The sequence below is a fragment of the Elgaria multicarinata genome, chromosome 3 (assembly GCF_023053635.1).
Source record: "Elgaria multicarinata webbii isolate HBS135686 ecotype San Diego chromosome 3, rElgMul1.1.pri, whole genome shotgun sequence".
NCBI classification, from domain to species: domain Eukaryota; kingdom Metazoa; phylum Chordata; class Lepidosauria; order Squamata; family Anguidae; genus Elgaria; species Elgaria multicarinata.
The window spans coordinates 1,807,232-1,829,371 of record NC_086173.1 but is presented as its reverse complement, the minus strand read 5'-3'; the positions used below and the strand labels follow the sequence as shown (position 1 = coordinate 1,829,371).

The 22,140-nt window shown below is 52.6% G+C and overlaps 1 protein-coding gene across 7 annotated transcripts in view; it reads right to left on the bottom strand.

Annotated features, from left to right (window-relative positions):
- Window positions 1-1,967: 1,967 nt before the first annotated feature.
- PNPLA6 (patatin like phospholipase domain containing 6) overlaps window positions 1,968-22,140 on the bottom strand; it is a 62,011-nt gene continuing 41,838 nt past the window's right edge. For 3 of the 7 annotated variants that reach the window (XM_063119027.1, XM_063119024.1, XM_063119028.1), the window contains 9 exons: window positions 21,787-21,856; window positions 18,692-18,808; window positions 18,074-18,190; window positions 11,548-11,696; window positions 9,289-9,441; window positions 7,109-7,225; window positions 5,259-5,355; window positions 4,776-4,891; window positions 1,968-2,992 (listed from right to left, as the gene is read on the bottom strand). In XM_063119027.1, the coding sequence (XP_062975097.1) occupies window positions 2,915-2,992; window positions 4,776-4,891; window positions 5,259-5,355; window positions 7,109-7,225; window positions 9,289-9,441; window positions 11,548-11,696; window positions 18,074-18,190; window positions 18,692-18,808; window positions 21,787-21,856 (1,014 nt within the window). In that variant the 3' untranslated portion in view covers window positions 1,968-2,914. Of the gene's footprint in view, window positions 2,993-4,775; window positions 4,892-5,258; window positions 5,356-7,108; window positions 7,226-9,288; window positions 9,442-11,547; window positions 11,697-18,073; window positions 18,191-18,691; window positions 18,809-21,786; window positions 21,857-22,140 lie in introns of those variants that run through there. The other 4 variants (XM_063119026.1, XM_063119025.1, XM_063119029.1 and 1 more) reach the window with 4 other exon arrangements.

The window sequence follows — 22,140 nt, the reverse complement described above, 5'->3', positions numbered from 1 at the left end:
ATGTTTCTTCCCCTCCATTTTTTGTTTTCCTAGAGCAGGGAAAGTCCAGCTTATTTCCTCCATGCGGGATTAAAGTGCTCTTTCACTCCGTATATGCTATCCTCGCACTATGTCCTTTGTTGGGGAGGTGTGCTTTGAAGAGAGGTCATGCTGATAAAAGAGGAGAGTGGGGCCATTCTCCTTCCCCAGCACCCCATATCAAATGAACCGGCTTGTGCTGCTCCAACCCCTCTCAACGGAAATTAACCAAAATGCTTACAGCTCCATCATTTTTAAAGATGAAACTTGGCACCATGATAGCTCTTAAGTACAGCTTTAGCCATGCCAAGTTTGAAATAGACCCCTTCATCCATTGATTGTTTTTTTAAGTTTGTTTTAAATATATATATTTTAAAAATACTACTGTCATTTTAAAGATAAAGAGATGAACTCGCCATCACGATAGCTCTTAAGTAGGGCTTTAAGCATGCCAAGGTTGAAACAGATCCCTTCATCCATTGATTTTTAGGATTTTTTTTTTAAGTTTGAGGTTTTAAATATATATTTTAAAACAAAACACCACTGTCATTTTTAAAGATAGAGATGAAACTTGGCATCATGATAGCTCTTAAGTAGGGCTTTAGGCATGCCAAGGTTGAAACAGATCCCTTCAAACATTGATGTTTTAGGATTTTTTTTAAAAAAAAAATTCTCCTCAAAGTATTTCCCCACCATACACCCACACCCCCTCTGATTCCACATTAATCCACCCCTGTGCATTTACGGAGGCAGCTTTCTCCATCCATAAATGCACAGGGGTGGATTAACACAGAATCAGAGAGGTGTGTGTTTATGGAGGGGAAATGGTTTGAGGTGGAAATTTAAAAAATCCTTAAAAATCAAACCTCAAACCTAAAAAAAAAATCCTAAAAATTAATGGATGAAGGGATCTGCTTTAATCCTGCCATGCCTAAAGCTGTACTTAAGAGCTATCATGGTGCCAAGTTTCATCTCTTTATCTTTAAAAATGATGGAAATGTAAGCATTTCTGTTAATTTCTATAGACTAAAATGAAGTGGTTCTCCAAATGGAACAGAGCTCTGATGAGGCACCCCTACTAGACAACAGAGCCAGAGCAAGGGGAGAAGGCAGCCACGTCCGTCACAATGTCCATCACCAAGAACCAATGAACTGGAGTAGGAAGGAGAAAGGGTGGGGTGAGGCAGGGTGGACTGGGAGAGCGAACAAGTGACAAGGTGAAATAGCACAACAATGCAAGCATGTGAAAGTGACTAGCGCTTGCTGCGCTAATGAAACAGAGGTCAAAATCACGGGTGCATATCAGGAAAAAAAAAGGTAGGTGTGATGGAGCTCATATTTAGCTTGTGATTGACTACAAGATCCTTTTCATGCATCCTAGTGACAGGCAAAGTACCCTCTGCCCCCCATTTGATTTTTCTTTCCTAAATGGAGAGCTTGTCTCTGTTAAATTCCATTCTTTCTACTCAGTTTTCTAACCGGCCAAGTCCATTTTGAATTTTGTTTCTGTCTCCTAAGGTGTATAAACCACCCCACCCAGAGCTGGTGTCATTGGGTGTTCCTGGCTCGTCCAGGGCTCTTCTGTGTCTCGCACGTGGAAGGCAGGTGAGGGGATTCGGCTTTATTTTCGCAGGGCCTCTGTGTTTGGAAGCCTGCAGTGCTTTCAATGGACTAGCCTGATTAAAAGGCAGAGAGGCACAAGCGCCTTTGTCCCAGAAGTTAGAAAGGATGTGGAGGAGGGCTAAGAGATGCTTGCCAAGCGGTCCGGAGGGCAACCCGCAGGCCTGAAGGGTTACTAGGGCTCCTCCTGGCTGCCTCCTGGAGAGGCGCACTGGCCTGTGTGAGCTGTCCCACCCACGAGCCGTGTCCCACACGCCCTCTCGTGTCAGTGCCAAAGTGGCAAGAACTCCCCATCGTCCTATCTATCGCAAGTCACCAACACACACAAAGTATTTCCCCTTGTTTTGTTTCTTTAAAAATAAACACAACAACAACAACAGAAAACAGTCAATGCGGCCCACGGCCTGAACCCTCTGGCTGGCCAAGGGCCATAAAAGCCACGAGAAGCCGGGCTTCAGCTCTAAGCAGGAATAAGTTAGTCGACACAGGAACAACGTCAGCTTCTGCTTCCTGTCCAGTGGTGGTGCTCACAGAACCGCTCATGCTTAGAGGGGAGAAGTTCAGAGAAGAGCAGGGAGGAGCTGGTGGACGCGGGCGGGGGGGGGGGGGATTCCCACCCATGGGGCCTGTGCCGTGGGACCCTCAGAGATGGGGAGGTGATGGCTTCCAAACTGACTCCACCTGGCGCTCTGCCAGCTCAAAGGGCAATCAGCAACTTCTCCTTGCCTCCTTTCCCTAACGGAGGGTGCAGCGTCAGTCAAGTGCAGATCCCTCCTTCCTCTGCACTTCAGGGCTGTTTCAAGTAGCAGCAAGAGGGAGGCCAAGGAGGCTCCTAAGGACTGAGGGCCTTCCCCTACACACACACACACACACCCCGGCTCCTGCCCATCCCTCGAGCCAGCGGTTGCAGTTCCAGACCTGAAAGCACGAGGACCGCAAGCGGGCTGGCCGCACCCCAACTTCTTCCACAGCAGCAGCTGGGCGGAGCCTGGCCGGGTCACACTGTGCTGGGTTCAGTTTGCCACAGTCTGCACTTCATGCCGGTAAGGAGAGTTCCAGCGGGTCGTCTTCTGCCATTGCAGGGGGAGTTAAAAGGGTGCTCCAAGCGCCTGGAGGTTCACCACTGTGCCATCCAGACAGTAAAAGATTAAAAGTACGTGGGTTTTTTTTGGGGGGGGGGGAGGAGGGCTCCATCAGCCCCCCACCAGCACCACCACAGCGCACCTCGTATGGTAGGTGCGAGATTTGGTTCCAGAGGCTCAGTGACAGCGCCATCTCAGGGGCTGGGAGTGGCCAGGGGGACGGGGGGCTCCTGTGGGGTCCCTCGGCGATGCCGCAGGTTCTTCTCCTCATCCTGTAAGAAGGACAGACAACATGGCTCTGAGGCGCTCTCTCTCTAGAGCAGAGAACGGCAGCCGCGTATCGAGCGGGCTGGCTCAAACTTGTGTATGAAATTCAAGCCTCAACCCTAAACAGACGATCCACCATCTGAGGTGTTCTAGCACTCAGAAGAAGCCCCCCGTCCCCCTTGGTGTAGATGAGGCCTTAGTTTACAGGTCACTTTGTTACTTTTCTGCTTCAGATGTGCCGCTTCTGCTCTCTGCAGGTGTGCACTTCATTCCCACAAAAAGCAGCACAAAGTTTATTTGGAAATAAACTCATCAGCCTGCTCAGTGTAGGTCCATTGGCAAAGCAGGGGGCTGCTTTGAGTGTGTAGCAGACAGGCTGGCTGGGAAGTAGGGGTGTGCACGTACCCTCCAATCCTCTTTGCGGATCGGGCCCGCTCTGCCCCGCCTTGATCCGCCTAGGGGCCACTCCACTCCGCTGCAGAGCTCCGGCTCCGAATCGGAGCTCCGCAGTGGCGGGGAGTGGCGTCAGGTAAGGCTCCCCTCCCTCCTCCCCCTTACCTGTGTCCATCGCGGCCCATCCCAGCTTCACTAGAGCCCGCGGGGCCGCGACGGACACAGGTAAGACCCCCTCCCCCTTACTTGGCTCCCTCCTCTCCCTTACCTGTGTCTGTCCGCAGGACCGCGGCTGCTTCAACTGAGCCCAAGTTGGGCTCAGTTGAAGCAGCCGCGGGACCGCGGACGGACACAGGTAAGGGAGAGGCAGGAGGGGGGTTTTACCTGGCCCTGCTGCCGTCGCTGCATGGGCAGCAGCGACAGTGGCAGGGCCAAGTTAACCCCCCTTACCTTTTTTGCGGAGCTCCGGATCGAGGCAAAGGATCCGCCTTCACCTCGATCCGCTCCGCAACGCTCCGCGGCTCCCCCGATCCTCTTCGCCTCCGCCTTAAGGGGAGGCGAAGCTCCCCAATCCGCTCCTGCTTCTCCAGTCCGAGAAGAAGCGGAGCACATCCCTACTGGGAAGGCCTTTCTTTCAAGCTGCAGCCCCGAGCCCTCACAGGGCAGACTGGGTTGTGAGCAAACCAAACGCTCCTAGCAAAATTTGCGCAGAGCCCTGCAGGAACCAAACTGAACCCCCAAATTTCCACCCTAACATTTCCAGGGGGAAAGCTGGGGATCAACACGTCCTCGCTGTTGTTCCAAGGCACCATCATTTATTGCGTCTACCAGGATTCTCCTCTGTCGTGACTAAAGTTCAGATTTACCAGATCAGTTTGCAGGGAGATGAAGTCATCTGTGCTCATCATGAAACTCTCTACTTGATTTCCTGTGGCATATTTGGGTGAGTGTGCACGTGGGTGTGGGAAATAGCACATCCCTCGTGTTACACTGCTGTCCAAGCTCAACTCCTTACCCACCACACTACGGGGGGCCAAGAGGGATGGGCTTTAGGCCAGCCTGGTGAGGGGAGGGCCGCCTTCCCCTCCCTGTGATTTCTCCACACTGGAAGGAGAGCGTCAGAGTGAGCCACCCACACATTCTTTTCCGAGGAAGGCACGAGCTGAGCCTTGCAGGAGAGCAGCCTTGGATGGTCACTGCCTAGGGAAGGGGACGCATGTCCCTCTGGGGCATGGGTGGGCAACATGTGGCCCTCCAAAGAGTCTGGCCTACAGCCCCCAGCAGCCCTAGCCAGCACAGCCAATGGTGAGGGATCACGGGAGTTGTTGGCCACAAGCTGCCCCCCTGCTCTGGGGCTCCGGGCTAGGCGTGGGCTGCCACGCAGAGGGAACTTACTGTTTCAAAGACACCGTTCTGCTCTGCTGGGGCAAACAGCAGCTCCTGCCCTTCCTCCTCCCGGACGGCATCCATCCCGTCCTCCTCATACTCAGTCAGGTAGTCCGACTCTTCTCCTGGTTTGTGGGCAAACAGACACTCCCTCAGCCACTGGGGGCGTTGGCTTCGTCACAAAAGCACCATCCCTTCCCTCGGCCCCACTCCGCCCTCCCAATAGCTAATCCCAAGGTTGGGGTTTGTGTACATTTCTAGCTATCCCATCCCGCCCCTCCCCGCCATCTTATTCGGATGAATGGAGAGAAAGAGAAGGCCCACACCAAGCTGTGCTGGTCTTGCTACCAGCAGTGATGTACGTGGGGATTTTGTTGCCAGGTGTAGTGAACCCTGCTCACAACCGCCTGTACCTGGAGGCATCCCAGAGTCCTGGGACTTGAACCCAGGACTCCTGTATCGAAGTTGAGCCTGCTTAGCCCTGGTACTCACCGTCTGCATAGCTGTCTGAGAGGTAGCTTTTGGCCGGCTCAATACGAGACACGATCTCTGCCAAGTCTGTGAACCCTGCGCTGGGACACATCAGCACCTGGGGAAGGGCAGGGCAGGAGGTGACAGAGCTGCTGAGGCCCTCTTCCCACGACACGGGCCAGAGAGAGGGAGCGGCTGGCGGCAGCTCTGTACACTAGCGATTAGAAGGGATTCTACACGTCGTACTGAGGGCGCTTCCATGCGCCCCCAAAGCGATCGTGCAGCTTGCCTGGGAAGAGACGAGGAAGAGGCGTCCTTGCCGCCGCCGCCACCCACCTACCTCCTCGCCGTAGGTGAGTGGTGGCAGCGGCAAGGATGCCTCTTCCTCGTCTCTTCCCAGGCAAGCTGCACGATCGCTTTGGGGGCGCATGGAAGCGCCCTCAGTACGACGTGTAGAATCCCCCCTAGGAGAAGCAGAAGCAGGGCTGGTGGTACTTTGCACCCAAACCCTTCCTGCCTTTGAAACAACAATTACACTCTAATAAGGAGCATCGGTTTAAATTCGTTATTTGGATTTCTTCTCTACCCTGTCCCCAAAGGGTCAGGCTGGTTTACCATCCATCCTATGTAGCGATGGGTGAGAAATGTGTCGGGTGTGCATTTTAATGTGAGTTGATCCAATGAACTTCTACTGGAACTGAACATGGAACCAAATACAATTTGTGGGTCGGAATGATGGAAATCTATACAACGCCACATTTATGGTGTGTTTTGTAAAACGGAACAAAATGCGTTTGACACAATACACACATTTGAAACATGTGCAAGTGAAGATATGTACATCTCTAACATGTACTCAATCGGTTCATGAGTACAAGCATATGTACATTTGAAAAGGAAAAGGAAAGGAACCTCTCATGCAAGCACTGAGTCATTACTGACTCTTGGAGGGACGCCAGCTTTCGCTGACGTTTTCTTGGCAGGCCTTATAGCGGGGTGGTTTGCCGTTGCCTTCCCCGGCCGTGATTACCTTTCCCCCAGCTAACTGGGTACTCATTTTACCGACCTCGGGAGGATGGAGGGCTGAGTGGACCCGAGCCGGCTGCCTGAAACCAGCTTCTGCTGGGATCGAACTCAGGCTGTGGGGAGAGTTTCAGCTGCAGAAACTGCTGCTTTACCGCTCTGCGCCACACGAGGCGTGAAAAACGCACCCCAAAATACTTACATATTTCTAAGGGGCAAAAAGAGACTCACATGGAATTGAGGCAGCTTAACAGTGGAAAACTCAGAACCTGAATCAGAGTGAGCTTGACAGATTCTCCCATCTCTAATTCTATTGACATCCAATATATTCAGCAGCACTTCCTTATTTAGCATAACAGGGCTGTGCAGGCAGCGTGAACACGATTTGACATGCCCACCAGGCGTCGTCTGCCCTTGCATGAGAACCTGCTTACACCAGACCAGACTGCTGGTCCGCCTAGCTCCATACCGTCTACTGAGAGTCAGAGTCAGAGTTTCTGGCTTGGCCCTTCCCCAGTCCTACCTGGAGATACCTGGGGCCAAATTACCTCTTGCATGCAAAGCATGTGCCCTTTGGGCACACATTAAATTGGGGAGCCGGGGTGCAAACACCAACCAGTGTGGCTGTGCAACCTTCATTCCACATGCTCTCTGCCTCTCTGAAGAGCGATCAGAGGTCAGCGCCCCCATTCCCTTTGAAACTTTGCTGCTTTGGAATAGCTTGAGTCCTGGGCCTTGCCATCATCGCCAACCCCCCCACCCCCACCCTGGATATAGTCCCTCCAGTTAGCTGGAGAGGCTGCCGAGGGAAGCTTGCCTTCCCCCACCACCCCCATCTCCGCACTTACGTCCATGCGTTTGCTCTCGTAGAAGTCTGCCGAGTGCCGGTCCTTAACCATTTTTTCAATGATGTCACCGCGACTCCAACCATCAAACACCACTTTTCCATGCTGGTACCCTACATCCTATGGGCGAAGGGCAGAGAGAGAGGGAGAAGTTGAGCGTGTTCAGAGGAGGGCAACCAGGATGGTCAGGGGTCTGGAAACAAGGCCCTATGAAGAGAGACTGAAAGAACTGGGCATGTTTAGCCTGGAGAAGAGAAGATGGAGGGGAGACATGAGAGCACTCTTCAAATAGTTGAAAGGTTGTCACACAGAGGAGGGCCGGGATCTCTTCTCGATCCTCCCAGAGTGCAGGACACAGAATAACGGGCTCAAGTTAAAGGAAGCCAGATTCCCGCTGGACATCAGGAAAAACTTCCTGACTGTTAGAGCAGTCCGAACATGGAATCAGTGACCTAAGGAGGTTGTGGGCTCTCCCACACGAGAGGCCTTCAAGAGGCAGCTGGACAACCACCCTTGTAGGCGTCTTCCAGCTCGGCTATTCTATGATTCCATGGGTCTATAGGAAAGTCCCAAGAGGCAACCCCCTCTAGGATTTTGCAGCAGATTTGAGGTCTTCTGGCTAGAGATTTGAGTTGCCATTCAAGTTTCACCTCGCACACAATTCAGAGCACATTTGGAGGAGGGCGGCCAGGTCCATTCTCATCCAAATCAGCCAAGGGATTTCAAAGGGTGCTAAAGAGGTGAAGGGGAGCCCACACCAGCCGTTCACTGCAGGAATGTATCGCGGCCGCCACGAACGGGCCACACGACATTCACCTGCTCCGACTATGGTCCCAGCTTCACCCCTCCCTTTTACCGGGATATCCCCGACTGCTTTTCTTTCGTTTTTTCCTGCTCCCTCGCGTCCACTCCAAAGGACGTTTGTAGTATGCCCCCTCCCTTTGCAAGGTCATTGCTGTTCACCGCGAGTTCCAGGCTCAACGAACAGCCAATCAGCTGTGAGGAGCGTGTGCATGGGTATCGGAGTGGTTTTTTTAAAAAAATACAAACATATCTCTGCGCAGGAGTGCATATTCGACACAGTTCATCCCCCCCCCCAATGTGTTGCTGTGTGTCCGTGCTGTTGCGCATCCCTTGGGAGTCATTAAAAATAAAATCCTGTGCCCCGTACCCATCTGCCTAGATCCTGCCCATTTCTATCGATACACATGTGGAGCCGCTGCAACGGGGCACACATGCTTCTGCAACGGCACTCATGTAGTTGTGGTACAGATCAGTGGCGTGTGCCCTGTGAGTGGCGATCGCGGAAGCGGGGAACCTTCGGGAGCAGGCCTCTCCTGTGGCGAAAGGCCTGCAGCTGTAGATCACCCCCAAGACTAGCAAAATGCCTCTGGGTGGGTTTTATTCCATGCATCCTTATTGGAGGTGCTGCCGAAATAGCCACTCATGGCTAGCAGCAGTCCAGGAAGTTGGTGTGGAAGTGTAAGGGGCCGAGTGAGCCACAGATCTCACATGGAGGCTTCAGCAAACCCCTTTTTTCAGTGTCAGGGCTTAGCCCTGGAACCCAGCATGTACGGACGGTTGCAACAGCCTCTGTCTATGGGTTGAGGAAGGCTGCAGTAGACAGTCCCTACATAGACACACCAGCCAGCAATTAGCGGAGGAGGGGCTTCCAGACAGGCCTGAGGCCTGGCCTCTCTCCCCGCTGCCCCCAGAAATGAAGCACTGTGAGAGCATCCCACAGGCATGGGGTAGGCAGCCTGATGCCCTCCAGGTATGTCGTACTACAACTCCCATAACCCCTGAGTATTGGCCGTGCTGGCTAGGTTTTATGGGAGTTGTAATCCAAAAATCTGGAGGGCTCCAGGTTGCTTAACCCCCGCCGTAGGCTCCATTACGTTGGGGTGTGTTCTCCTCTTGTTAAAGAAGCCTGAGTCTTGGCAAACGTCCAAACTTGCCGGCCACAAACAAGAGATTAAATTAAATGTCGAGAATGTCTTCCGAATGACGCCCCCACCTACCCACCACCCTGCGGATTCCTGTCAGGAGCACTCCTCTTTCGGGCAGATCCCATTGTCGGCCCCTCCCAGCTCAGTGGCTTCCATGTCCACCGCGGCCCTTCTAGCCTGATGACCTCCTGATACCTCAGAATGAACCCATCCAGCTGGGCCCACAGGACTCACATAGATTTCGTCGAACTTGCCAAAGTCCATGGTTTTGAAGCGGTCGATGGGAGGGCGAATGTACTCACAGTACGAGCTGCTCTTCACCACCTCCAGCTGCCGCACGCAGGAGACGTAGGCCAGGCGGGACTGGATCTCCGCCATGTCAGGCACCTTGAAGGGAAGGAAGGGCAAAGGCACGGCGTGGCCACGGGGAGACAAAAGGGGCGCCCGGATGCGCAGGGCCCCGCCTCGCAACTTCCCTCAGCCCTCATGCAGTGGGAGGCAAACATGCGCTGGGCACACCATTGGTCAGCTCGGGGTGGGGCACGACGTTTCCGGTACCCCCAACTGACGGCAGGAAGACAGCCTCCCCACATGCAACACCCCCAGCAGATCCTCTCCAAGCCAGGAGGCCTTAGCAGGTGCTTTGGAGCCTAATCTCAATAGCCAACCTCTACGAAGGGGTGAAAAGGATGACTTTAGGTAGCTTTCAAGAGAAGTTTGTCCTTTTTACACTTCTGTACAGTTTGCTGCCCAAATTCAGCAGCCAAGCACACACACACACACACACACAGCCCTTTTGTCTTGCCACCACTGGCAGTAGGGGGATGCAGGTGGCCTGCTGGCCTCCTATTGTCCCCTCCTTGCTATGAAGTTTCCAGACCATGTTTGCTCCACGTGGAAGGGAGAGAACGGAGTGGGGGCAGTTTCTGCTTGGCAAAGGAGTCTTTCTGGATTTCCTCCATTAATGATGGTGGCAGCAACCAGGTCGGATTCTTCCCTACCAGCAGCACATGGAAGGAGCACCAGTGTTGTTTTCGGCAGGTAAATATTATGAAGGCTTACGCAGCAAATCAAAAGAGCCTAAGAAGTTGTTAAATGCCCTGCCACGTAAGTGGGAAAGAACGCTAGGTAGGCATCTGCCAGGAATTATTGCAGTATATTTAATTTAATTCAACATTCCAGTGTGAAAATACGGTGGAGGCTTTGAGCCTTAAGGAAGGAAGCAAAGCCTCTAGCCCAAGGCCAGGATTAGACAGACATGCGCTGAACCAGCAAACGGACGACTGGATCTATGTCCAGTCCAAGGCACCTTCGCATGTTTTGAACCATAGTTTTGTAACGTTTCTGCATTGCCCTTTTTAAGCACCAAAATATGTATGTAAACGTAGATTTAAGTGCATATTAAATTGTTTAGGAGCCTTGTGTGGCGCAGAGCGGTAAAGCAGCAGTTTCTGCAGCTGACATGCTCCCCACGGCCTGAGTTCGATCCCAGCAGAAGCTGGTTTCAGGCAGCCGGCTCGGATCGACTCAGCCTTCCATCCTCCCGAGGTCGGTAAAATGAGGACCCAGCTAGCTGGGGGAAAGGTAATAACGGCCGGGGAAGGCAACGGCAAACCACCCCGCTATAAGGCCTGCCAAGGAAACGTCAGCGAAAGCTGGCGTCCCTCCAAGAGTCAGTAATGATGACTCAGTCCTTGCACATGAGGTTCCTTTCCTTCCCTAAATTGTTTAGGATGTAATCCTTCACCCAAGATCTACCTGCTGAGGGGGCTTTAAGATTTGGTGGAAGCCCCACTACATTGGCAGAATGCAAGACACAACATTACCATGAAAAAATATGTCTACAGAACTTTCTGGCAGAGATGCTGGTAGAACAGTCAGCCAGCAGGTCTGTGCCACTGGCAGAGTTACACCGCTAGAATGACTAAAACAGGGCAGATTTCTGGGGTATGTTGCAAGCACTATCTAGCAGGGGCCCCCTGACACTCGTGCAATGACATTCTGTACAGCCATCCCAACAGGTAAACAAACAAACAAACCAATAAAAAAAACAATGGGAAAAGAATCTCATTTTCCAAGGTGTCAAGCTGAAGCCGTTTGAATGCTGGGGGAAATGGTCAGAAATACTTCCTTGTAGTTCAGCGGTGCAGAACCCAGGCCCATGAGTCAAATCCAGCCTTCCAGATGGGTTTAGCCACTTCCTCCTGCTAGCTCCCATTCTAAAAGGTTGAAAGGCTTCTCCCAAGGCTTAGAGCTTTAAGCTAAAATATGCTGGCATTCTTTGGCCCCACCCACCATTGGAATGCGGCCCACGAGAACGTCTGTGGCACGGAACTGCGGCCCTTGGGCTGAAAGCGGTTCAACACCCCCGAGGCAGGAGAGGGGAAAGTAATTACAGTGGCAACCCGCCCAGCTGGCGTAAGCAGGACCCTTGTACATCCTTGCTAAACTCCCCATTAGGAAGTTGTGGGGTGGTGAAAGAGAAGGACTGACCTTAACCTTCTGGGCCCAGGGGTTGAGACGTTTCCAGAGCAACCACCAGCCGGACAGGCTGTCCCCGTAGTTGCAAAGGTCGGTTTCGTCTTGGCTGCCCACATCTATGGCAATGACCGTCTTAGCACCCATGTTGCGAGCAATGTCGGCTACATCGAGAGGAGAAAGGGAGACAGACGCTTCAGGGGAACGGCCGGCAGCAACACGGGGTTTCTGGAGGGGTGGCCGTGGGACACAGCCCAGAACAAGGCAAGAGGGCCGGGGAGCTGCAGCGGGCAGACCACCACAAGCAGCAAGGAGGTCCCTCTTTGCCCTACTCCCCTTCTCAGCTCAAGCTTCACGGGGGTGACGGAGACGTGCTTACTTCAGAGGCATAAAGAGGCTGCTTTTGTTTCGACCAGCAATACAACTGGAGCCACCTGCCAGGTTCATCTGAAACACGTTTATTAAAAACACTTTCCCATCCCGGCACCCTCCTGATGTTTTGGACCACAAGTCCCATCAGTCCCAGCCAGCATGGTGAATGGTTGGGAATCATGGGAGTTGTAATCCAACATATCTGGAGGGCACAAGGTTGGGGAAGAGCCATGTAAGCAGCAAGGCCAACTTTTCCCTCGATTTTGCTCAATAAGGCAATTTGATCTTGTGGTTTTTGAATTCCGGTTCCCAGCGACCTGCGGGGATTTGCGGAAATACCAGTGGGACCTGCCGAAGTGCAGCCAAACCCAGTTGCCTCATCCTGTCTTCCTTCTCATGCGCTGCTGGGAATTCAAGGAACCTGGAATTTATCATCCAGAGAGGGCGTGGCGAGGAGCTCCTGCTCGTTAATCAAGTTCATCAACACGACATGTAGTGGTTCACCGCCTCTTTCAGCAAGTCCCTGTTAGCAGACTGCAACATCTTGTCCCGTCTGCGGTTTGCATGTCGGTCTTAACTTGCATTCACTGCACCTGGGATGTATTCGGCTACATTTGTGTTCTGCAAGTATCTGCTGCAGAATACAATTTGGCATCCTGAGCTTTCATCTTAAAAATGATAATAATACACGCCTCTAGCCCTTATGGTACTTGGGAGATAATCCCATAAGACAGAGAGGGGTTAATCAGACGGAGAAGGTTTAGTACTCTTTGTACCTCCCTGTATAATTATTATTAGGAGAAGGCATGGAAATAATACGTAGTTCGTTCCAAGACACAGAACTTGATTTTTCATGGGTAGAAGGCCACACAAAACATCCTGCTTACAATGGATAACAAGACAAACATGGAATCAACAAGAGAATAATGTAACACAGAGGACTGAAATTACAGTAATATAAACATCAGACAAAACCAAGGCAGCTTTGGAAAACACGGCCGCGCTCTCTGCTCAGACGGCCTCTTCTGCAGGACTGTAGTTTGGTTATCCCAAATCAGGATGGATGCTGAGAAATAAGGGGGGGGGGGAGAAGGCTCAGAGGAAAGCTACATGGATAAAAGATCACCTAGAAGACGAGTCACATAAAAAAAGCCTGGCAGAGGCGAGGGAGTTTAGCTCAGAGGAAGCAAAATAAAGGAGGCCGGGATATGGTAACAGCCTTTACTGTCAGTTAAGTGGAAGAAGAGAATGGACAAATCTTCATTAGCGCCACTGGACAGAGGAAGAGAAACTATGAATCTGAATTTAACAAAGGCAGATTTAGTTTAAACATTAGGAAAAAAGAGCGATTTAGCAATAGAGCAAACATTTAAAAGCAAATGACCAGCAACACGCAGCAGCAGCTTCTGGAAAAGACTCTGGAAAGCGTTGCCTTTGCTGCCCCATCCAGGGCTGGGTTTTGGAACAAAATCTTGAGGATTTTGTCTCTTTGCATACCTGCCTCTTGCAGTGCAGACATTGGGCAAGATGGGACGGACCCCACCATAAAGCCGTCTGCAAGGCAAACGCAAACCAGCTTTGCCGGAAAGGGAACCTGGGAAAGACCGTTTGGCGAATAATTAAATTTGTAACTTTGCATTGCTGCTGTTTTTATCTGGTTGAGCTTTTACGTTGTATTTTATATTATGGTTTTATACGGTTTGTTTTATACTTCGAATGGTTTTAATTTTTGTGAACCGCCCAGAGAGCTCCGGCTATTGGGCGGTATAGAAATGTAATAAATAAATAAATAAATACTCTGGGCCAAGCTAAACGCTGGGCAGGAGAATCCTGACTAGAGCTTCCAGTGCCTTTTTCCTTTCAAAAGTAGCTGGACTGGGGTGGTGTTTGATTTGAATGGGGGGGGGGGGCAGCGGTGGCATGAGAGATGGGTGTTTTTTTCAATATAAAAAAACCTTTCCCAATGCAAGTCCTGCCCCACTGGGAGCTGCTATTGGCTATGGAGGGGGCAGGCAGCCTAGGGGCACTCGTCTTGTACTTTGTCCTCAACGGGGAATAACTTGTTGGATCCTGGAATGGATCCTGGTTATGTTTTCCATTGATTTGTTAATTGCTGAGGATCTGGAAGAACAGAGGACTCAGCAGAAACTTAAAGGTCAACTCTACACCTGGACATTGAGTGTCATAATTGAATAATTGTCTGATTGTCTTCAATTAAGGGTTGCAAGGAGTTGCATCCTTGTACAGGTTGTCTATAAAAGTAAATGTGTTTTCATGTTCACTTTACTTCCATGTCCCTTACCCAACTTGATGTGAGCTGTATTGACTGACCGTTTGTATCTGTACTGCCATAACTAAATTATATATTTATCTGCCAGTAAAAAGGTTTGTTTTAACCTACAAAAATCTCTGTCTTAATTCATGTCTTTGCTGACTTGGCTGAGAACCGCTGCAATCTCTGCTAGTCTCTGGAAGGCCCAGACAGAGACTTAACACAAAAGGTTATGTGTCAGAAACCCGGTCTGTGCCATAACTGATCAGCTTTTAAAGTCATAACTCAACAATAACAGCCTGGGGGTGGGGAGGATCTGGTTTCTCTTCAGATCGTATAAACCTTTCGCCTTAACGAAAACCCTAACCCTCCCCGACTGTCCAGGCTGAGTCAAATGACATTCCCATCACCTCTGAGGAGCAGCAGTTAAGGAAGGAACGCCCCCCCCCCCCCCGGTAATCTGAGCACTGCTGCCCCAACCCACTTCTCATGTCTCACTGCTACTCTTCAACGGCTATTTCCATTTTTTTTTTTAAAAAAAATCCCATGGTAGACCCTGAACACAGCTCTCCCACGTCTCACCTAGGTACATCCCTAAAAGGATGAGCAAAACAGCCTCACCTGAGCCGGCAGCAGGCAATGCTAGTGTGTGGGCAACCCTCCTGCTGAAGAAAGATCTACAGATCTACACCAAGCAGGCTATGACGCTTTGAAAACGGTTTGAAGACTGCCTATGGAGCGCGTCCTGGGCCCCAACCGTGGTCACTGCTGTTCTAAAACGTTTTAAAGCAGTCATGTAGATCCGGATCAGGCCCTGCAGCAGACGTTTAGGCTCTTCCGTAAGTCTTTTCCTCTGAAGTCTCCGGTCTAATGAGCACCAGACCCCGACAACGCCATTTCTGCCACGTGTATGAACCAGCAGGGCTTGGTGAGGCCCTGAATCGAAAACAGCACATCTGCTGGTCCCCAAAATGGCCTCAGCCAGCTACAAGACTGGAGGTTGAATGTAGAAGGGCTTCTATACCAAATTAAACAAGAAATAGGAATTCTGTAAAGCTGCATCAAGAGTGAACATGCTCTGATCAGCTTCTGATGAAGAACTATGCCTTGTTCGGGGCTTTATTCCCTGCATATTACAGCCAAGGATGAATTTTGATTAATAATGTGAAATGTTTGGGCCTTGGGGCTGTGCACAACCTCCAAATAATTTTTTTGGGGGTGGCATGCCCTTTCTTCCTAGGAGTCTTTGGATGCGCGGCTTTCATTAAACCAATTATGATCAGGACAAGGGCATAATAATCGCCTAGGAATGATGAGATTCAATCATCATTCAAGAGTTGATCTCAGGTGTACAAAGATGATTGGCTGCAGTGATAAAATGAACATATTGCATTTTGAAATATAAAATGGAACCATATAAACAGCAGACAATATTCTAGATGTCTTTCAGCTTTCAGGATTTCAAAGGCCACCTTTTCAAGGTTTTTCAAAGGCTGACTTGCACTCCACCCCCACCCCCCTAGAAGTATACTATACTTCTAGGCGAAGACAGACATAATAAAAGAACAGGTCTTCAGCTGCTGTGCAAGTCATCCCTCTCCGCTGAAATGGCAGCCACATGCGGCGAGACCACATCACGCCAGTCCTTTTCCAGCTTCATTGGCTGCCAGTCCAGGTCCGGGCCCAATTCAAAGTGCTGGTATTGACATTTAAAGCTGGTTTGGGGCCAGGTTATTTGAAGGAACGCCTCCTCCCATATGTACCTACCCGGACCTTAAGATCACCTACAGGGGCCCTTCTCCGTGAGCCCCTGCCAAAGGAAGTGAGGCAGGTGGCTACTAGGAGGAGGGCTTTCTCCGCTGTGGCACCCCGGTTGTGGAACGAGCTCCCCAGAGAGGTCCGCCTGGCGCCTACACTGTACTGCTTTCGTCGCCAGCTGAAGACCTTTTTATTCACTCAGTATTTTAACACTTAATTTTAACTTAAATTTAAATTTTACTGTTTTAACTCTGTATTTTAATCTTATATCAATTTTGCTGCGTGTTTTATCCTGGTTGCGCTTTTTATACTGTATTTTGTAATTGTGCTTTTAACCTGTTGGTTGTTTTATTGTGGTTTTAATTTTTGTGAACCACCCAGAGAGCTTCGGCTATTGGGCGGTATAAAAATGCAATAAATAAATAAATAAATAAATAAATAAATAACGCTGGCTCTAACCATCCACCTGGCCCCCATGTTTCTGGTGGGCATGTCTGCGTCTTTGTGAACCCTCGTGAAATGATCCATCCATGTATCACCTTATTAATTAAGACATTTTAAAGTGGAAATCTGGGGGTGGTGGTGGTGTGGTTTCAAGATTATGGGGCCAGTCAGCACGGTACAGAGTTAGCTGCTAGGACCACTGCAACGAGGGCAGTTCTAGGGCAGCCCCATGACTCTAAAAATGTTTTCACCCTCTTTGTACCAAGACTTCTGTCAGCTGCATGAGATAACCTCTTGCGTGAGATAATGATGGGTGGATCACGTTAATCATGAAAACAGCGTTCGTAACCTGGGTATGGGGCCCCTCTGGTGGACAACTTTTCTGATGTGGACTTTGGCATGAAATGGGTTGCTCACCATCCCTGATCCATGGCTATTATTGATGGTGCAGCTTTTAAATCACACCCTAAATCTGGCTGCATAAGGGATTGGCGTGGGGGGTGGCAAGAGCTACACATTCCCTGTTATTGATGCTATACAGCTAGAGCTGCCAACTTATAGCCTTCCTGGGCCCTTGTCACCCCTTTTCCTCTGCAGCACTGCAAAAAAGGGCTGCTGCAGTTAGTAGTTGTGTGCACAAGAATGCCTGGCCAGAACTGGTGCTCTTTGGTGAAGAGGCTGCCTGTGTGGGGTTTGTGTCCAGCTACTCAGAACTGCCTCAGAGGCCCTCTTGTGATTCCTGCCATCTTCCGTGGCAAGGCGACTGGCAACCTGGGCTGAGGCCCTCCGGACTGAGATTTCCCAAATGTGAAATGTGCTCCCAAGGGACTCAACCAGTGCCGACACTGATGTGTGTGTGTGTGTGTGTGTGTGTGTCTTAGTCTAGTTGAAGTCTTTTTAATCTCGGGTTTTTTTGGGGGGGGGGTTCATATGCCTCACTTTGTCTGAGTGTACATTTTTCTGGCTGCTGCTAGCGTACAAATTTGTGGTTTGGATTTTTATTGCTTCCAAAACTGTGGTGGCCATTCTGAGAAGCATTCAGCTGAAGTAATGGGATGCAACTCCTATAATAAACAAGTAAAGCAACATTGGATCCCTTCCCCTGGCACAAGAGGGCTCAAAGTGGAACTCCCGCAACACACACACCTTCACTGGCCCTGCTCTCACTGACACAGCACTGAGGGGTGACATGGAAAAGGCCCGTGGGAGAGGGCGTCACAGGCCAATGTGTCTCGTATGGGTTGACGTCCTCTTCTTATGACCCCATCAAGCGGGGGTGGGGGGCAGGACTTGGCTTTGGCTGCCCCTTGGTGCAATGCAGTGCTCCCAACTTCTTGCCCTCCCTTGGTCCAGGGGATATAGATTTTTTTTTTGCCAAGGCATGTCAGGGAGGATAAATGGCAAAGCCAGGCCACACCAGACTGAAAAAGCTGTTCGGTTGCCCATATAACACGTTCCAGATCTCAAAGCCACTGCTACGTTTTTATTTCCACAAGAAAGTGTGTGTGTGTGTGGGGGGTCACTGGCTTCCCAAGTGAGCCCCTGCCCTGTTCTCCCACGGGCTGCTAGCTAGGTGTTCCCAGCTGAGGACAAGAGAGTTTCAGGATGGAAGCCATGGAAGCCACCGCAGGGCCAGGCCAGGCCAAGCAGCTGCCAATGGCTGTGCTGCCGTCTCCATGACTGGCCAATACTTGCCTGGAAGGTTGTTGATGTAGCCGCCGTCCATCAGTAAATTGCCGTCCTTGGGGTCGCAGAGTGGCGGTAGGTACCCGGAAAGGGTCATGCTAGCTCGCACGTACCGCCACAGCGAGCCTAACCGTGTGGGAACAAATGCAGTCAGAAGAGCAGAGAGAAACCCAGAGCAGCAGCGAGCCCTTCAGAGAGGGATGGAGAGAGAGCGTGCAGCACAGCCCCGGCCCACCTGCTCAGGCGGGGGAATTCTGCAGGGCGCTTTACAGAGCAGCCAACCGCTAGGCAGCCATGGGTCTCCCAGGCCCCAAACCCACTCTCCTCACCTCCCGGCCCACGCGAGCCGGCAGATGGCCTGCCAGAGCCCCAGCGCCACCGGGCGGTGCGCAGACAGCTTCCTCTATCGTGCAGAATTGCCAGCCTGAGCCAAGTGTGCCTGCGAGCAGGAGCCAGGCTTGCCACCCCAAGCCTGTCATGCCCAGCCCTAGCCAAGAAGGGTGAGGGTGGTTCGGAGGGAGGGAGGGAGGAGGCTGTGCCCCGGACCACGGACGGCCTCCGTCCCCCCGAGCCACGTGCGCTCCCAACGTCCACCAGCCAAGGGAGTGAGGCGAACGCGATGCTGACCTGGGACATTGTTAACATAGCAGCCATCCACAAGCAAGTGACTGTCCTTGGGGTCGCAGATGGGAGGCAAATAGGGGGTGTAAGATGCACTGGCCCGGACGTAGCGCCACACGCTGCCTGCCGGATGAAGATGGAGATTCAATCAAAGGGAGGGGGGAGGGGGGGAGGAAAGGAGCACAGGACAGGAAATGACATCATGACAGAAGCTTCAGAAGAACAAAGTGCACGTGGGAGAGGAGGGGTGCTGGGAAGGCTCCCTTCCGTGGAGGAGGCCCAGGGCGGACATCCGGCTGCAGCAGGGCCCCCTCCCCTAGCGCTGCGTCCCACCTCTTGGAAAGAGTCCCGTCGGCCCTCTGCCTTGGCTTTCCCCTCCCCCTGCCAGGGGCTACGTTCCTGCCCAGCCTTTCCCCCTCTTTCAGGTAGCAGCAGCAGCAGCCCTACTGCCCAAAACGGCGAGGGTCTCAATGAGGACAAAGGTTGCCATGGGTGCCTCCACGTCCGTAACCGGCACAATGCGCCCTCTCCGGGCAAGCGGGCACCGCTGAGACCTCCCCTGGTGAGCCAGGCGTCCTCCTCCGCCTTGGCCCAGCCTCCGAGGCGTCGGGGAGCCTTGGGCTCACTACCGCATGGACAAAAGGCCTCCGATCCTGGGAGCCCAGTTGAGGGGAAGAAGAACTCGAATCAGGGGAGGCCCCAGAAGGCCTCCGGTCAGGAGAGCCCAGCTGTGGGGAAGCAGAGAGCCCTGCTCTGAACGTGAACGGAGCCACGCCAGCAGCACAGGAGGAGGTCTTCGGTGGGGCCCTCTGGGAGCCCTGTGGCCAGGAGAGGGAACGGGTCGAGCAGGGAGGCTCGGGTCGAGACCCAGGTCATTGGGAAGCCAGGCTGCCCCGGCCTGTGGAATGATCGTTGTAGCTCTCTGGATCAAAAGTAGCAGCAACGTGGGACCAAAGCAACGTGGGACCTCTGCTGCACCCCCTCATTGAAAGCAATGGGAGATGAAAGAGGGGGAGGGGGAGGGGGGAGAGAGAAGCCATTCATTTCAATGGGGCTGTTGCAGGAGTAGCTCCCAGTCTGTTCACAGAAAGGAATGAAGCAGGGCCTGGCTAGGGGCTGCTGCTGGTTTGGCACCAGAGGTGCTGCAAAGAAGCCACCACCACCACCGCACGCCGAAAACGGCCTCCTTTTATTTGCCTGATCCCCCGGGCCCGGGCTGGAACCCGCTGCTCCCCCTGCCCTCCGTGGAAGAGGGGCAGACACCCTTTCTCGCCGGAGCAGAACTTCATGGAAACCACTGGAGCCTCAGAAGCCTGAAAGGGTGGCCATCAGAGCAGGACACAGCGGGCCCTCCCCACCCTTCAGAGGTTTCTCCACCGCCTCGCGCTCGCGGACGAGAAGAGTGCGTGCAGCGAGGCTGCCTCTATCCTAGCCTGGAAAGTCTGGCTCCCTGGGCAGGAAAGACCACGCACACACACGCACAGACGCCCGTAGACACACAGCCTGCCTACCTGGGGACGGGGTGTAGGGAGAAGGGGTTAGCTGTGTTAGGAAGGACAGGAAAGTGGGCAGAGAATGAAGAAAGCCAGGCAGTTACAGCCTCCCCGGCCCCTGGCCCTGCAGCTGGGCACGGCTGCCGACAATGTCCCAGGTGAGATCTGATGCTTGCGACAGCCAGCGGGGCGAGGCGGAGGGACGAGGCCAAACCCACCCACCTCCCTTCTCTGCCCCAGCTGCAATCCATCCCCCTCCGAAGCTGATTTCAAAATCCACTCATTCCTTACATTTCACTAGGAAAGACTGCAACGGGTCACCCCACCCCCCACCTCACGCAGCCTGCGGGGATCCACGAGGGGCAAAACCCACAGCCTCCCTGGGATGGGAAAGCCAGCTCTGCAGGCCGGCTGCTCCAGGACATGGGGACCACAAAGTCAGTGGGGTACAGTTAGTGGGTTTAGTGAAATGTTACCAAGGAGAAGCAGGCCCAAAGCCAGCTGGGGACACTAACAGAGAGATGTGGCAGACAAGCCAGAGACCCCCCCCCCCCCACAACGCTCCTCTTCACTCAGCCAACGTGGGCTTTTGAGCCAAAGGGAGGGAACTCACTGGCCCCGAGAAGAGATTGCCCAATTTGAGAGAAACGGGGCCCCCTTAGTTCGCTCTGCCCCTGTCTGGTTGCTTCTGGAGTAAACTAAGATGTGAACAACCCGCCTAGAGTATATCACTGACCCAGCCTTATTCGCATGCATCAGATTTGGGGCTTAGTGCTGACCGCTGGCCTGCAGGTGACCGAAGAACTCGGACCCCGCCCTTGACGACAGACAAGTGCGCTGCCATGAAGGCCTAGCCCAGATGCCTCTCCAAAGGAAACTTTGTCTGGGCTGTGGGTGGGGAAACAGCTCTTGTCAGTGGGCCTGGGCCTGAGGGAAGGCACTCACCAGCGAGCTCTGGGTGTGTGAAGGTTCAGGCTCCAAAGAAAGACCTGCTCTTACTTACCTGTGTCTGCAATGTGCAGCAACCGCCCGCCCCCCCCCCCTCAGTGTTCTCTAGCCTGGGTGGGGGAAGTCTGAGGGTACATCTCACTAAGGTGAGGGTCTCACTAAGGGGTCCGGTGGGCCATTTCGGCACATCCTCCCTCAGCTCCTCTGGCTTAGGCCCTCGCAGCAAAGTCAGAGGTCTCCTGGAGGGAAGGGAACACTTGCTGTCTCCCCGGCCTCTTCCTGTGCTACGACAGGGTGTTACAGCCCCCAAATAGGAGCACGGGCAGGTGTCACCTGGATGTGTCCTTCCTTCGAAGCTGCCTGATGTAGAACCAAAACCAAGAGGTGGATCTACGCAGCAGTGGAAGAGATTCATTTTGAGCAGGGTTCTCTGGAGGCCACTGTTCCCCTCTGAAGATCCATGCTCCCCAATGGAACCGGGGGCTCTCTCCACACCACTCCCCAATCCGTGGGTCCTGTCTCCTTCCAGTTAGGGAGTCAAGGCCATGAGTGCCTGGACACCGCAGGCCACTCCTGGACTTCAAGGGCATGAGGGGAGGTGGGTGTCGGTGAACCCCAGGGTTGGTCTTGCCCTCTGTGCAGGAGGAAATGCACACTTACCATCCTGGTGGACTCGCATGGCAGAGGCTGTGATGTCCGTTGTCACATTGAAGTAGGGGAGCCACAGATCCTGCAGTGGACAGAGTGGAACAGAGCGGAGATCACACACAGGACTCCTTCTGCAAGAGGAGGGGAAAGCCGCAAAGAGGGAGGCATCTACTCCACACACCGGTACGCACACATTCACCCAAACAAACCCACATTCTGCAGCAATAAAACCAAACCCTGCAGCCCGAATCATGTCTGCGCCTTTGCCATGGTTACTTGATTTGCACAATGTGTTCTGTTTCTGCTTGCTTTGGGGGAAAGGCAGGGAGGGCACTTAAGATCTCCCCTCAGGTACGGGAATTTAAC